The sequence below is a fragment of the Zingiber officinale genome, chromosome 9B (assembly GCF_018446385.1).
Source record: "Zingiber officinale cultivar Zhangliang chromosome 9B, Zo_v1.1, whole genome shotgun sequence".
Classification (NCBI taxonomy): Eukaryota; Viridiplantae; Streptophyta; class Magnoliopsida; order Zingiberales; family Zingiberaceae; genus Zingiber; species Zingiber officinale.
The window spans coordinates 116,437,958-116,449,519 of NC_056003.1; the positions used below are offsets into that span (position 1 = coordinate 116,437,958).

The following is an 11,562-nucleotide window of genomic DNA, read 5'->3' on the forward strand; positions in this document are numbered from 1 at the left end:
CTACAGTAAAACCCTAAAACTAGGATTTTACTCCGAATATAATTTCTCATGCACTCGTACTCTCACCCTTACGACTCATTTGACGCTTCCTTTGTAGCTTTAACCTCTTGCCTTCAAGCATACTTCCTTTGGTTCTCTTCCCTCGGATGCATTCAATCCCGCGGCTCGTCCCCAATGACATCCTTCCCGTCTGCCTCGAAGTCGCTTCCCTCGGCCCTTGTCCTCGCTGCATTGTCCACGGTCCCTCGGATGCTTCATCTTTCACCGAACCCGAAACCATCAACCTGAGTCGCATGTGTATCCTGCAAACCTGCACAACTCAAATACACATATCAAATACAAGGGTGAACTTAACTTAAACTCTTTGACACACACATCAAAACTATGATCGTACCGATCAAAACCTAGGTCGATTGCACCAACAGTCTCATCCCACCAAAGTTTGAGGGGGAGTTCGCACACTGAAAACGTCGAATGGAGGTATTCCTAAAAACCGACTATGAAATCCTTTTAATAATTAAGTACGATTTTGCAGTTTCAAAATATCAACAAGGCATAGAGAAAAAAGAGTACTTCTGGACGAAAAAGGAGAGCGATTTCACGGCCAACAGCAGAGCGGAATATCACCTTTTAAGTGTATTACCGCCTCAAGAAGCAAATCGCATCGGAAGCTATACATCGGCAAAAGACCTTTGGGATAAGTTCTTGGAACTCCACGAAGGAACCTCCGAAGCGAAACTTGCATGATGGGACATTCTTCGGAACAAATTGATGAACATCCGTCTAGAAAAATGTGAGAATGTAGTCGAACTGCATGCAAAGATCAAGGAGCTAATCACCAAACTAGGCAACCTCGATAAAACGGTAACCAACCGAGACTCGGTACGCTACGCACTAAACGTCTTTCCTCGAACCCCTAAATGGACTTCGATCGTAGACGCCAACTACATCTTGAAGGACCTGAAGGTAAGTACCCTAGAGGAGTTGTTTTCAACTTTAGAATTACATGAGACTCGATATGTGGGTACAACAGTAGAGTCAAGCTAGAATCTGGCACTAAGAGTCACCAAGAAGGACGAACCCGAGTCGGACTCAGATCTGGAAGGAGACCAAGAAGCGTACATGGTAAGAAAGTTTAAAAAAAATAAGTCTAATAAATTTAAAGAATTGCAAAATAGAAAAATCAAAGAAATAGAAAGAAGGTTTGATGCTACCAATGTCAAAAAGAAGGATATATAAAGGACGACTGCTAGGAGCTCAAAAAGGAAAAAGGCAAAGGCACCAAGTAAAACAAACACAAGAATCTCAAGGTCACTTGGGATGAAAGCTCGTCATCTGAGTCAGAAATAAAAGTATACGCCGAACTAGCACTGATGGCTAGTCATAAAGAACAAAGTTCATCAAAAACTAGCATCAATGAAAGGGAAGCGACATCAAACGAATGCAGTGAAGTAGGGGGAGAATTAAGTTTTAGATCTGACATGATAAGTGAGGTAGACGTCTTACCTCGTGATCAACTTTACTTTGGCATTAAATCTATAACTAAATTAATGTGCAAATTTAAAATCCAAAAGAAAATTTTGAAAAAAGGAAAACTTAAAAATAAAAAGAATCTTAGCAAAATCTTGTTTAATAGAAGAGTTTGATAAGTTAAAAATTGAAAATGTAAATTTAAAGGAACAAATAGGAAAATTAAAAAATTCTGCATACTCATATTCTAGAAATTAGCAAAGACTCAATTGGTATTTTAGATACCATAAGAGTAAAATTAGAAAGTTATCATCAAAATATATTCCTAAAAGATACTTAATTAATCCAGTAGGAAGAAACCTATATTGGGTTTTCAAATTCTGCTTAGAATAAATTAAACTTTTTTAAAAAAGTTACAATTTGCAAAAGAAAATTAAATGTTGAGTTTCTTTAAAAGGTTTTGCCTAGACGTGTTTGTTGTTCCAATATCTAAAAAGGCCTAGTACCTCGCCACAACCTGAAAGTCAAGTCTTGAAATGAATTTTTAATAAACTAACTATTAAATAGTTAACTATTTTTTTAGCCAATCTAAAAATATTTGTTAATTACTCAAAAAGATAATTTTTAAATTAATTTTTTTTTAATTTATTTTCTATTTAAGTTAACTTTGTGTAAAATTTTATATCTGCTTTATATATGTCTATTCAACTCCTATTAAAATTTTTAGAAATTTTCAAAGTATTTTTTTTCAAAATTCATTTTCCTTAGACTTTGTTTTGGACTAACTTCCAAGTCATTTAAAAGACCCTATTTTTTAATGTGATCAAAAGGAGAGAAGTACAAGCTAAGGAGGTGTAAGAATTTTTACTAATTTAAATTACGAATTTTATTGCTTAATTTATTACAATATTTGATTCTAATTGCAACTTTACATAAGTTATATTATTTTTTATTTTCATAAGTTATATTATTTTTAACCCTAACTTAAACTTGGGTTGATGCACATCAAATAAGAGGAGATTGTTAAAATCCTGGGATAATTTTGATGTGGTCAACCAAGTTCAGTTAGGTCTTGTTGTGTTTGATCTTTGTGTCGAAGTGTACAAGAGCTTAGGAACACAAGAAATCAAGCGGAAGATGCAGCTAGCGAGAAGGATGGCACGGGAAAGAGTCGAGGTGCTCGATGCGTCTGAGGGACGAGCTGCAGAAGAGTACACCGGTGGACAAGAATGACATGCACGATGTTCGAGGGATGGGAGGTCGGGGAGGAAATCTGCTCGAGGAGAAGGTCGAAAGATGGGTTCGGGTGAGCCCAATTCCGAATGGACGGAATCATCTACAGCGGAAGAGCCAAAGAGGAGCTGCGGAGCTATTGGAGGCACCCTCAATGTAGCTGAAGGAGCCTTCGCGCCTTTCTATAGGGAGGCGCCTTCAACCTTGTTGAAGGCACCTTCAACCACTCATGGAAGGCGCCTTAGACTAGGCAAAATGTAATCGTTGGCGAAGATAAGACCTTAACTTAACTTGCCTCGCTGGAGGCGCCTTCCATCTTATCGCAGGCGTCTTCCAACCTCAGATAAGATTTTTCAGGAGCTATAAAAAAATCCCTGGACTTAGGAAATAGACAACAACTCAAATATTCATTTTCTATCTTATTCTTGAACGTTTAAAAAGTGTAAGAGACTTCTCCGCCTTTAATAAAGGAAATTTTTAGTGTTTTCTTTTTCCTTGGATTAACAACCATCTAAGTTGTAACCAAGTAATTCTTTTACCTCTTTCTTTTTAAAGTTGTTCATTTAATTTTTTGTTATAACTGTACTACTAATTAGAGTTGAAAGTCGAGAAAAAATTTTAATTATTATACAAGCAATTTACCCCCTTCTTGTCGGCTGCACGGGTCCTAACATAAACAAATTCTCCTTGGACAATTTTGCAAAAAATGAATTCATTCGGACATAAATCAGTTCATTCTATACAAACAAGTTATCTTGAGTACATCTAAACGCTAGTGTTTGTGATCCGGCATGCCCACCACAATCGACGCCCTAGCTTCCACTTAAGCTCTATGCACATTCGCGACTCCCACTTGAGCTCAAATCTACCGTGAGGAAAGAGGAGAGGGTGAGTTCCAACAAACCAACAGTCCCCAACAACAGGCTCATAGACTAGCCACAACTTATAGTCGCGGACACGAGCTCCTTTTTTTTCTCTCTTTAATTAATCTTTTCCCCCTCTTCCTTACTCTCAAGGATACAGAAAACTTTGGAAAGGGTAGAATTGCCCCCAGGGCGTAGCGCAGACAATGAGCACATGATATCTCTCCCGTAATGATCAGGGATCGATTCTCAGGAATTGACGACCTATGGTTTACCCCATCATGCACCTATGGCCTGTGTACCTGCATAAACCTTCGTCGATATCCGTGGGACTAACACTAAAGGGGCCGCTAAGGTAACGGATCTACCTTTGAAAAGGGTAGAATTCTATATATATGATGAATATTTTGAAGATGTACTTCTAAATAAAAGAATCAGGATTCAAATCCTAAATAGGACGAATATCTTGGAGGTCAACTAAGTATCCATAAGTTGTACTCTAAATTTATTTGATTGGCAAATTAAGAAGAAAACAGTCTACCTTTAAGATTAATTAGGTGAATGAGAGTTTATAAAGTAACACTCAAAAAGGAACAATAAGAGGATGAGGATTTCAATCCTCAATAGAAGGAATACCTTGAAAGTCGACTAAGTGTGTATACATTGTATTTTGAATTTAGTCAATATATAAATAAAGAAGGTATTTAGAGGGTGTTTAGCTAAGCTTATAAGCTTTCTAAAATAGTTTATAAGTTATTTTGGAGCTTATAAGTTTTTTAAATTTGTTTAGTAAATTTTTTTTCAAACAGCTTATAAGCTGTCAAAATAAGTTGTTTTGAAGCTTAAAAGCTGTTTTTAAAAAAGTATGGAAGACCCTAATTTTAAAAAAAAATCTTATTTTAATAATTTTGTTCTCTAAAATATTCTATATAATTTCATAAATCCTCATCTTATCTTCCATAAATTTTTATAAATCTAATATCTTTCTATCTCCGTCGACTTCTCTTCTAGCGCCGTCTCATCTTCTCCGCCAACGCCTCTTTCCAATTTTCTCCCTCCCAGTGCAGAAATTCACCCAAAACCATTTATTAATAAAAAGCCCAAAATCCATTATACCCTTTTCAACTTATAAGCTCCTAAAATAACTTATAAGTTGTACGAACTTATAAACTATTTTTAATAAATCTAGTCAAACATCCTCTTAATCTCCAAAATTAATAAGATGGAGTAAAAAAAATAATAATAATAATAATAAAATAATAATAATAATAATTGACGTTGAATGTGATAGTGATTATCTTAAAACGGATAAGAAAAAGTATTTATAAAGGAAATAAAAATTGGAAAAAAAACAAAGAGAAATTATCGTCCTTAAGATTTTCTAAAAAAAAAATTCAATAACAAAATATAATTTCTCAAGCAGCTGTTTCATAGATAAATTATAATTCATAAACACATGAAATATCAAAATTTTAAAATTATTAAAAATAGTAAAAAAAATATTCAACCCGTTAAAATTCGAAAGGTAGGATCGCGCATTATTTGGCCGTCTTCGCCGTGAACCAGAGGCTTAGGGTTCATAGGCAGGCTAATTCCTCCACCATGTTAATTTCCATGAAAATGAAATGCTTTGGCTGCTGAAGGTACAACATGCTCTGCTCTGAAGCAGAAGCTACACTGTTCGAGCTCGCCTTTAGCCCACAAAACTTCACAAGCATTGACAGGGAAACACTTTCCCCTTTTGATCACTTTAGCGACTTCATTTCCTGCAAAAAGCTTCAAACTTTTAGGTTCAGTTACTCATGTTCTCATGCTCGAAGACAGCGACACGATTTCAACCAGCACACTTTCTCAGACTAATCTCTCCTCCTCCTCCACTTCGTCCTCTTCGACCTGAGCCAAACCAGACAAAAGCTTCCAACCTTTTGTCTTCTTCTCCTGCCCTCTTCCAATTTCAGACAAAGTCGAACACACATCCACGAATGGAAGAATGGTTTCAGGGAGAAAGGAAGAAAGAAACGAGTTGACGATGAGTGAATTGGATGGATGTTTATGCAATTCAGAAATAAAAATTTGATCTTGAGCTAAAACAGAGGAGAGATGGATGATCGCGTGGAATCTGATCGCTTCTCTCTCTCTCTCTCTCTCTCTGTTTATTGGGAATTATGGGCTTCGATTTTGAGTAAAGTTGCTGGGTTTGATTGCTTGCGGAGCTACCTGAGACTGCAGATGTCCCAGAGCTTCTTCCTCGCCTCGACGATCTCGTCGAGGAAGTCGTCGAGCTGGCCGGCGATGTTGTCGATGCCGGAGCGGAGAAGGGCGAGGCAGGCACTCAGGTGCTCCGCTCTGTCCTGCGGGTTTTCTCCGCCGCCGGTCCTCTCGAGGTGCTCCCTCAAGTCCTCCACGCCGGCCTTGGAGCGCCGGAACTCCTGCGCCAGCGGCCCGGTGCGGCTGCCGGTGCTGTCGATCTCGGCCGCCACCCTCGACTGCAGCCTGACGATCGACGATATGTAGCCGGGTTCGAGGGCGGCGCAGCTGTCGCCGGCGGAGGTGGCTGCTCGGCAGCCGGGCCACCAGCAGACGAGTCCCCAGAGCAGCGCCGCGAGGAGGAAGGAGCTCACGTTGCTCATCGCGTGGAGCACGCCGCGGAATCCGTTGAATCCGTGGAGCTTCGACTCCGACGGCGCCGTCTCGTTGAAGCGGAGCGACAGCGGCTCGATCCGCGTCTCCATCAGCACTCTGTTCTCCTCCTCCAGACCCGCCGCCGCTCGCCGGCAAGCAGACACCGCCCTCGCCGCCTGCAATGCAGCACCACCTCATTAAAGATCCGACCTTTAACGTCGAACCGCATCAAAAACCCGATCTTTACGATCCCAGAAACCTGGCGGAGGAGTTGCGGATTGATCTGGCGGCCTTCCACGGCGGCCACCAAGTCCGCTCCGACGGCGCAGTAGTTCTCCATCCCGGCGACGCCGAGCTTGAGCACATGACAAACCTCCCAGATGCGCGCGCTCTCGTCCATGTACTCGTCCAGCCACTTCTCCCCAGGCGGCAGCCGGAGCTTCTGCACCAGGCCGGCGAGCTGCAAGTGCGCCGCCCGCAGCAGCGCCACGCACCCCTGCAGAAACTGCAACGACATGAACCCGCTCGAGCTCTCTCCCCCACTCGCCAGCTCCTCCACGCCATGGGCGAGGAAGGCGTAGAACCCATTCACCACCCCGGAAGCAGGCTTCATCAGATCGAGCAAGAAACCGGCAGCCGGAGAAGAAGCTTTAATGGCGACAGAGACAGCTTGGGAGCGACGATGGGTGTTCCTCTCTTCTCCCCTCAACACCTACGACGATCATCTCCTGGAATTTATAGCCAACTCGATTCTCCTCCCTCTCCTCTGGGTGCAGTGGGTGCAGAGCTGGAACTGAAGGAATCCTCCGGAGACGGCGATCATCAAAAGGGAGCCACCTTCCTCTGATTGGAGAACTACCTTTTGCATCTCTTTTCGCTCATCTTTTTTTCTTTCCCTTTTCCCTTTTCCCTTTTCCATGACAAATTCGTTATTTCCCTGACGATCAGCATCGCGATGGGAGCGAGGAGGAAGATCGTTCCATGTGTGGCCGCAAAGTCAAGGCCATTTGAGTGTTGTACTCTGTTTCAGTCTCGTTGCCCATCATTTGTTGCTCTTGCTTCTTCCTCCTAGTGGTCCTCCTATCCCTTTACCATGGCCATTTTGCTAGCTGCTCCCTTGCAATTTTTTTTTTCCCCGGAAAGTATTGTTCCGAAGTTCGTTAGGGCGCTCCGTAACCAACCTAATCATCGTAAGGTCGCGCTCCTTTAGCTCGGTATCGCAATCTTGTTAGCTCGGTCTTGTTCTAGACACTTGTTTGCAACGACAAAAGAGATGAATTCATATAAGTTTTACTCTAAAACCTTCTTCCTTGTCAATACATTCTCCATATGTTCAATGAGCATTCATAATGAACCAACAATTTATTGTCGTAAGTTCGCTCCTCTAGTTCGGTTTCGTTATTCAATCTTGCTACTTCGGTCTAGCTCATTACAAACAACTCGTTAGTGATGACACGAAATGAAGTCACAAAAGTTTTACTCTAAGACTTTCTTCTTAATCAGTGCATTCTCCATATGTTCAATGAGCATTCATAATGAAACGATACTACTTGTCAGAAGTTTGCTCCTCTAGTTCGGTTTCGTTATTCTCTCTTACTACTTCAGTCTCATTACAAACAACTTGTTAGTGATGACACGAGGTAAAGTCGTAAAAGTTTTACTTCTTCTTCATCAGTGTATTCTCCATATATTCAATGAGCATTCATAATGAAACAATACTAATTGTCGTAAGTTCGCACCTCTAGTTCGGTTTCGTTATTCTATCTTACTACTTCAATCTCATTACAAACAACGTGTTAGTGATGACACGAGATAAAGTCGTAAAAGTTTACTCTAAGACTTTCTTCTTCATCAATACATTCTCCATATGTCGAATGAGCAATCACATAGAACAGATACTTAGTATGATTAGATGTGAGTCTAACCGATACTCTAATTTTCTACCTATAAGACAACTACAACAATTAAATACTTAATTTTTACCGCCATAATCTTCTTCTGATTATTTACTCTTAATAACAAACATTACTCACACAAATAAAACTTCCACGAGTACTATCATGTTAATAATGCATTCCAACCATGCCGACACTCGGTACGGTACAAAAATCTAACATTTTTTCCCTCTTTTTTCTCTACTTTTGTTTTGTTTTAAGGGAGGGATCAAGACCCTAATGATTAGTGTGCTTTGCTAGAACATACTTTTGTGTTTGAAAGATCATCTCTTCTTCCTCTATTCTCACTCGAATAATCCATCCATATCTTTATGACGAAGGAAGATTTCCATGGTGGAGGCAAAAAGAGTCGATTCACTGTGCAAATCTTCCTTTGAAGCCTCACCCTTCCTTTAGTTCCTCTCCTCCTTTACTTCAACACTGTAGTTTAATGTCTTATAGCCACAAAGTTTTGATGTTTTTGAATCTCAAGGGCCCCTCCAAATTGCAATATTTAAATGGAGTTAGTGCTTGTGGGATTTAGGAAAGCATGTTAAGCTTTTGAGATCTCATTGGGGGGAGGTATAGGGATAATGAATTAATGATCACCCATCTGCATGAGTGAATGCTCCGATTGCTCGTAAAGATGGACCGGGAAGAAAAAGGATGAGTTACACGAGAGTCGAGTCGAGACAAAAAGGATTTGTAGACCAATTTCAGTCATTTTCTCGGTCGGAACGGGTTTTCATCCTCCCTTGATGAACTCTCAGAGCAAATTTAGAGGAACTCGGAGGACCAACACCACAAATGATATAAAACTAGAGCAATTCAATATCTAACCATCGAAAAACCATAGGACATGGCCTTTGAAATCATAATATAACAGTGTCTATTTTAAGATCTTTTTGATGCAATCACCTTCTAAGGTCACTCACCTTTCGCGAGTGGTTTCGTTTCATTCTCACATGCTTAAAACTTTAGGGTTTCTGTATGCATGAACGGATCTAAGAATTAGAGTTGGGGGAAGCTGGGCTAGAGCCCAATGCAACCCTACTTAAGATTCATCACTGTATGTATGTACGTACGTATGTATATAACATATGTTTTTTTGGATGGAAAGATTTGAAGGAGTTGGAAGTTAGTGCCGAATGAATTGAAATGATTCAAAGTGACTTAAAGTTGTACCAAATAAGATATAACATGGCTCATGGGTCATCAGAATCCTGTCTGACTGAGAAACTCATCAACAGCTTGGCCTACTATAAGTGCAGAGGGCACTTTAAGTCATCCTCAACCATAAAAGTGTGGTTTTGATCATTTAGTTCCTTCCCCAACTACTAGTCGACATATATTACTTTGCACTTTAGTTGTGGGTAGGGGTGTGCCGGGGTTTTTCGGGTGAAGATTTCTGATTTGGCGAAGGTGAAAAGGCGAGTTTCGAACGTAAGGAAGGCCTTGGCGACTACCTTGGTAAGCTCGGTTGCTTTATTACCACTGGTGTCCCATTTAGTTCGCGAATGGGAGAGTTCTACGGGCGGCTAGAAGAGATGTCCAAGTCGGACTTGAATTTGAAGAGGGTCTCTAGATCTTCATAACTGAACTCGTAAAAAGGATATACTTTATGGGCATATGAATTTTAAAGCGGAGTAGACAGAAATTTTAATCAAACATCTTTTAGTTCATAGTTCTAAAGTGTCACTAAACTTGATATAGTTTTAAGTACATATACCCTCTTCATAATTGGTTTCGTAAAAAGGATATATTTTACGGGCATATGAATTCTAAAGTGGAGGAGGCACAAACTTTAAACAAACCTCTTTTAGTTTATAGTTCTAAATGTCACTAAATGATTATTTAATATAGTTCAAATATAGAGACCCTCTTCATAATTGATCTAGTAAAAAGGATATACTTTATGAGCATAGGAATTCTAAAGTGAAGTAGGCACGAATTTGTTCTGAAGTGTCACTAAACGGTTATTTGATATAGTTCAAGTATAGAGACCCTCTTAACAATTGATCTCGTAAAAAGGATATACTTTATAGACATATGAATTCTAAAGTGGAGTAGGCACAAATTTTATACAAACCACTTTTAGGAGTTGAGATCTTCTGTCCCAAAAATGATGTATCCCTCATGTCCTCTCGTCGATCGGACGGGCATGACATCCTCGTGATATGCACTACATCCTTGAAATGTGATTTAGCCCGTCCGATAAGCAAGGGGGCACAAGGATACATCATTTCTAGGACAGAGGATCTTAACTACTCTTTTAGTTCATAGTTCTCAAGTGTCACTAAACGATTATTTTATATAATTCAAGTATAGAAACCCCCTTCATAATTGATCTCATAAAAAGGATATACGTTACATGCATACAAATTTTAAAGTGGAGTAGACACGAATTTTAAACAAACATCTTTTAGTTCTTAGTTCTAAAAGTGTAAATGGTTATTTAATATAGTTCAACTATAGAAACCCTCTTCATAATTGATCTCATAAAAAGGATATACTTTACAAAAATATGAATTCTAAAGTGGAGTAATCACGGATTTTAAATAATTTTTTTTTAGTTTGTTTCATTAAATGTTATTTAATGTAGTTTAAGCACACCCTTTTTATAGTTCTAAAGTGTCATTAAATGAACCCTAGGGCTATGGTGCAAAAGGGCACTCGATTATCACTCAGGCATCCACGGTTCGATTATCACTATGATTCACAAAGATTTTTTTCTCCAAATGGAATGTGTAATCAAGAGATGACATCTGACTGGTTAATCTTTTTTATAAATAGATCAACCCCATCCTTTTCACAATTGATCGTACAAAAATGATGTACTTTATGCATACATGAATTATGAAGTGGAGTACGCAATTTTAAACTGACATCTTTTAGCTCACAAGTCTAAAATGTACTAAAGTAGGTAACATCAAATCTTGACCAACTCAGTCCCATATAAATTTTTCATCAACCACTAAGGTAAATCCAAAAAATGCTCATGGCAGACGGCTAAAAAGCTCAGTATCCCATGGTTGAGAACATCATTTGGAAAAAAAAATCCCTATAAATACATCATAATTAGAAATTGAACCGTAAATATCTGAATGATAACTCAATACTCTTCCACTACACCATAGCCCAGGACTAAAATGCCCCAGAGTGATTATTTAACATAGTTCAAGCACTCGTACTCTTCAATACTGATTGCATAAAAAGGATATATACATTTTATGCAGGCATAAATTCTAAAGTGGAGCACACACTAATTTTAAATAGACCTCTTTTTAATTCACAATTCAAAAATGTCTCTAAATGGTTATTTAACATAGTTCGAGTAAATTTTAAAGAGCACACACACAAATTTTAAATAGACGTCTTTTTAGTTCATAATTCTAAAGCACCACTAAGCGGTTATTTAACCTAGTTTAAATATGCCTACT

General features: G+C 39.2%; 1 protein-coding gene across 2 annotated transcripts; it reads right to left on the reverse strand.

Annotated features, from left to right (window-relative positions):
* Positions 1-5,082: 5,082 nt before the first annotated feature.
* LOC122022583 lies at positions 5,083-7,442 on the reverse strand. 2 transcript variants are annotated; one of them, XM_042580616.1, is made up of 3 exons: positions 6,448-7,442; positions 5,784-6,364; positions 5,083-5,332 (listed from the first exon to the last, which is right to left on the reverse strand). In XM_042580616.1, the coding sequence occupies exons 1-3, from the start codon at positions 6,799-6,801 to the stop codon at positions 5,326-5,328; spliced, it is 942 nt and encodes a 313-aa protein (XP_042436550.1). In that variant the 5' UTR covers positions 6,802-7,442; the 3' UTR covers positions 5,083-5,325. The 2 variants fall into 2 exon arrangements, with proteins under 2 accessions (XP_042436550.1, XP_042436551.1); XM_042580617.1 differs by lacking the exon at positions 5,083-5,332 and having other exon boundaries at positions 5,340-6,364; positions 6,448-7,422.
* Between the last annotated feature and the right edge of the window lie 4,120 nt (positions 7,443-11,562).